General features: G+C 51.4%; 1 protein-coding gene across 1 annotated transcript; it reads right to left on the reverse strand.

Moving 5' to 3' along the window:
* Positions 1 to 729: 729 nt before the first annotated feature.
* On the reverse strand, positions 730 to 4710 carry TMEM215 (transmembrane protein 215). The gene is made up of 2 exons (XM_076066196.1): positions 3703 to 4710; positions 730 to 2958 (listed from the first exon to the last, which is right to left on the reverse strand). The coding sequence occupies exon 2, from the start codon at positions 2890 to 2892 to the stop codon at positions 1825 to 1827; it is 1068 nt and encodes a 355-aa protein (XP_075922311.1). The 5' UTR covers positions 2893 to 2958; positions 3703 to 4710; the 3' UTR covers positions 730 to 1824.
* Between the last annotated feature and the right edge of the window lie 327 nt (positions 4711 to 5037).

The raw sequence follows: 5037 nt of genomic DNA on the forward strand, positions 1-5037 counted from the left end.
CCAATTGTCAGCTTGCTGACCATTCCCGGCCACGGCACACATCAGCGGCGAATTGGTATCTGAGCCGGCCTCAGGCTCTATAGCCCTTCACCAACACCCATTGACCAGCGTGGTGAAGTATGGTCAACCCCCGACACCCCACCCACCCCCATGATCGACACCGTTTGGAGGAAGCCTTCATCCAATCGCTGGTTGACAATACACTGCAAATTAAATATTTTCCCACTTGTGTTGACGACAAATCAAATTCTATGCATGAGAATAGATATTGGGTCGTGTATATTAGTTTGCTAACGTTACATTTCGGTTAATTGCAACAAACAAGACATACGACACGAGTGACAATTCGTGACACTGGCAACGAGCGGCTGAAAGATAATTTTGAACAAAGCTATTCAGTTACACGTTAAACAATTAGCAATTTAAGCGTTGTTGGTTTTCTTTTTTACTTCTAAACATGAAATTGTAAACTGAACCGGGCAAGATAGCTCAGGTCCTCTCTGTACGTTACGTGAGAAGCCAGCCAGCCTCCCGAGTGGGTTAGCAGTGGTGCTCAGGGCTTGCGTTAAGACCTTTTTTTTCATGGGCTGGAAGTGCTAATGTCAGACAGGGGCACTGGCAGAGCCAGTGGGGGGGGGGGGGGGGGGGGGGGGGTGGCACGTGCCCCCCCCCCCAATGATCCGATCGAAATCCCTAATTTCGATTGGATCATTGATTTTATTAGTTATAAATCGGCATTTTGCGACCCCCACTGCCACTGTGTAGAATATTATTATGTGCCAGGGACTCTATGAGATGATAGGACAATAGTCTGAGTCCATAATTGGCAATAAGTAACGGCAAAGCAGTTATAAGTGACTCAGAATTGTGCGCAGTTCCCTAAAGGCATTCACCTTCAGCGAGCGCGATGCCGATCACACAATGCGGTTCGAATTCGACCCTCGATCGATGGCTGCTCCATTGCCGCACACGCGTCGAATAAAAAGCAAGGGACATGTCCTTATTTACTAACTCCTCTATAATTTTTAATTGCTGGAGGGGTTGCCCCCCCCCACCTGAAAATCATGGCTCTGCCATTGGGCAGGGTGCTCGAGTTAGGATGCCAGGCATAATGTTATTTTTCAAGGCTGGTATTAAAACAAAAAGATTTTTAACTATTTTTTTTATTTCACCGGGTAAGGCCCACTGAGCTATATAGCTCTTTTTCAGAAGCGACCTGGACACAAATGATAGCTCAACGGAGTGACTTATCGTGTGGAAATGTATAGCAGCGAAATACTCCTAATGCTTGTTTGTAAATGTGGAGGGGCAAACTAGAGGACCCGGATAAAAATCCACTCGACCATGGGGAGAGAGATATGCAACCTGCAAACATACAGGCATGAGAGTCGGGATCGAACCCACGACGTCCTCTATACCAGGCGAGGTAGTTAAAATCTCGCCACCGTGGCATCCCACCGTGTTAGTGTCAATACTATTGTCAGGGCTAGTGTAACAGGGCTCGTACTGGTGTTTTACTGGGCTAGTGTCAGAGGGCGAGTGCTGGTGTCATTGTTAGTGTCAAGGCTACTGCTAGTGTAGGACTAATGCTAGTGTCAGGCCTCGTGGTAGTGTAGGTCTAATGTGAGTGTCAACGTTAGTGCCAGGACTAGTGTTGGTGTCAGGACTAGTCTCACAGGGCTGGCAATGGTGTTACAGGACGAGTATCAACGTTAGTGTCAGGGCTAGTGTTGGTGTCAGGGCTAGTCTCACAGGGCTGCCAATGGTGTTACAGGACGAGTATCAACGTTAGTGTCAGGGCTAGTGTTGGTGTCAGGGCTAGTCTCACAGGGCTGGTAATGGTGTTACAGGACGAGTGTCAACGTTAGTGTCAGGGCTAGTGCTCATGTCAATGTTGGGCATGAATCTCACCTCTTCGCCTCCTCTGCTGCTGCTTCCATCCCTAGCCCCCGGGGTGCGAAGGGGATCCGATTGGATCCCTGAAACTTCCTTCTCCTCCCACGCCTCCAGGCCCAGCCGCTGGGGAACCTGAACAGGGACTCCTTCACCTTCTTGAGCGTCCTCAATATGAACCTCTGCTGGGCCCCCTTGAGAGACATTTGAATCCACTTGAAGGTCTCCCTGGCCTCTTGTAAGGACCCCTGGATCCACAGTAGTGTCACTTTGACCCTCTTGAATATCTTTTGGACTATCAGTAGCATCCTTGAGAACACTATCAGCGTCTTCCCCGTCCCCTTGATGGATTATTAAATCCCTAACAGAGTATTTTCGATCTCTTTTAAGATCCCCCTTACCCATTTTAAGATGCACAGAACCAAATAATGTCTCCTTGGAACCCCCTTCTTGGACTCCTTGACGCCCTGGCTGGATTTTTAGACCTGTAACGGAGTCTCTGGAACCCCGCTTAAGGTCTGCGCGACCCATTTTTAGAACTTCTGGGCCTAAATGTATGCCCTTGGGACCCCATTCAGGATGCCCCTGATGCTTTGCGGTGCCCCTATGACCCACTTGGTGAAGATTTTTTTGACTCCGAACAGAGTCTCGAGAACCCCGTTTTAGAACAACACCCGGACCTCCAGCCACGACCTTGAGACCCCACTCGGGGTCCTTGGGATCTCGTGCAATGCCATCTCCCCGAGTCTCCGCGGGGTTCCGCCGACCCCGCCGTAGGAACGGGATCCTGGGGAAATGGCGCCACCCCCGTGTGATGCGGGCGGCCGCGATGATTCCAAGGCCAGGCAGGCAGATGGCGAGGCCGAGAGCGAAGAGCGGCACGGGCCCCAGCATCTCCCCCCGCAGCCCCGACACTGTGAACATGAAGCCGAAGAAGAGCACGATGGAGACCAGGGCCACGGTGATCCCCGTGCGTGGGTCCAAGTCTTCCTGCTTCATGGCGAGCGAGCCTTCGTGGAGGTGCCGAATGGAGTTGGTCGAAGAAGGATCCGTGGAGCTGGGTCCCTGGAATGGCAGAGAAACCGGAGATAGAGTGACGGACCAGTTGGACGACCTGAGAGAGGGAGGGGAGTATTGGGACGGGCGACCTTGGGGGGAGAGTGTGGAAGGGAGGTGACTTCTGGTTTTGATGGGGGTAGGGAGGGGGTGCTGGTAGAGAAAACTAAAGGAATGGGATAGGGGACGAGCAAATAGGGATACCTGGGATAAAGGGACCTATGCAGAACCTGGGAAAAGGGAGGGGATAATGGAGATGGGAATCTGGGAAAATGAAAGGAAGTGGAAGAGGTAACCTGTGGAGGGAGGGGTGGGATGTGATAAACACCTGGAGAGGGGAATCAATGAGGGGTTTGGGTTGATATGTTGATGAAGACCTGGGGAAAATTAAGCTGGAGTAGTGGGGACCCGCGAATGTCACACTGAGACTGGGATTAGGATGAAATGGGGGAAATCCGGGAAGGGAGTCCTGCTGTGAGGTAGAGGGACCTGGATAAGACAGACCGAGCGAGGGAAGACCTGGAGGGAAGAAAATATGATTGGAAAGAGGCTCGGAAGAGGTGTGGACCCTTTAGGAGGGACCCTGATATGAGACCTGGGTGGTGCAGAGCGGTGGTGGAGAAAGGCACGAAAACCAAAAGGAGACCGGACACCTGACAGTAGCTGAAAGAACTGGGTAAAGAGACGTGGGAAGACAGCTGGCAAATTGTTTACAGGATAGGTGGAGGGAGAGCCGCGGGGCGTGAGGGGTACCTGGAGGTATGGTAGGGGCAGACCCTGGGAGCGGTTGAGAAGTTGTGGTGAAAGCTGGGCGGAGAGGAAGACCTCTCGATGAAGTTGTATTGGAGCTCTTGATAGCTGGAAAGAGCGGGATATAAACTTCAAACACTCGGATGTTCTTTCAAAATAAAATGCCTGTTCTATCCAGAGTCCTTGGTGCTTTCAAAATATAGGTTCCTCGACGATCAAAGGCCCCCCTTGTGAACCACGTCTCACGTACCTTGACTTCTGTTAAAATAAAAGTATCTCGATCGTCCAGAAGCCTCGTTCCAAAAATAAGGTCCCACCGATGATTGTCCCTTGACTTAACTCCTTCAAAATAAAGGTCTTCCAATAATCCTGGTTATTCAAAGTGATCGTCTCTCGATGATTCGGGTTCCGTGCCGCCTCTTCAAAGTAAAAATATCTCGATTATCTGGAGCCCTTGTCTTAACTCCATCAAAAATGTCTCTTTACTTGACCCTGAGGATTTGCGTGAGAGCGGGGTGTTTGGTGAAGGGAGTGAAGACACAGCGAGTCTGAGCGCGTGCGTGAGAGAATGCGAGCGAGAGACCGTGTAAGAGATGTGAGTGTGTCTGTGTAAGCCGAGGTGTGTGAGAACGTGTAAGTGGAGTGTGTATTTACGTGTATGTGTGTCTGTGTGTGTAGGGGAGCTCGCTAACAGCACTTGACCCTACAGTCTGTTAAGGCTATATGGGGGGGGTCTTTCTCTTCGTAGGGGAGCGATAGTGTAGCGGTTAGCGCGCTGCGTTATGAACCCGGCTGACACGGGTTCGATTCCCGCTCACGGCCAACACCAGTGACGATTATCTGAACTGGTCCCGGGCCTCCCCTAGGTCGACTCAGCCTCAAACGAGTACCTGGTGCGGTGTGTAAACATCGCCACTAGGGAGACAAAGGCGGTCGGGCGTGGTGCTGGCCACCCACCCCCTCGTGTACCGTCCCGGCCTTCACAGGTGCTCGCTAACAGCACTTGCCCCTACAGTCTGTTAAGGCTATATGGGGGATCTTTAGCTTTGTAGGTGGCCGGTGTGTGTGTTCGCTCAGAGCACTTTCCCCCCAGGATGTTAAAGGCTATACGGGGGATCTTTGTAATGTGCGTGTGAAAGTGAGGATAAGTCCAGAGGGTTTACATTTTGACAGAGGGTTTGTTCACATCCACAAGCGGACACATATATACTGATACAAAGACAAAGATCCCCCACATATAGCCTTAACAGACTGTAGGAGCAAGTGCTGTTAGCGAGCAGCACCTATAAAGGCCGGTAGACGCACAGCACACGAGGGGGTGGATGGCCAGCACCACTC

The sequence above is a fragment of the Petromyzon marinus genome, chromosome 1 (assembly GCF_048934315.1).
Source record: "Petromyzon marinus isolate PM22_M1 ecotype Great Lakes invasive population chromosome 1, UKy_Petmar_22M1.pri1.0, whole genome shotgun sequence".
Taxonomy (NCBI): domain Eukaryota; kingdom Metazoa; phylum Chordata; class Hyperoartia; order Petromyzontiformes; family Petromyzontidae; genus Petromyzon; species Petromyzon marinus.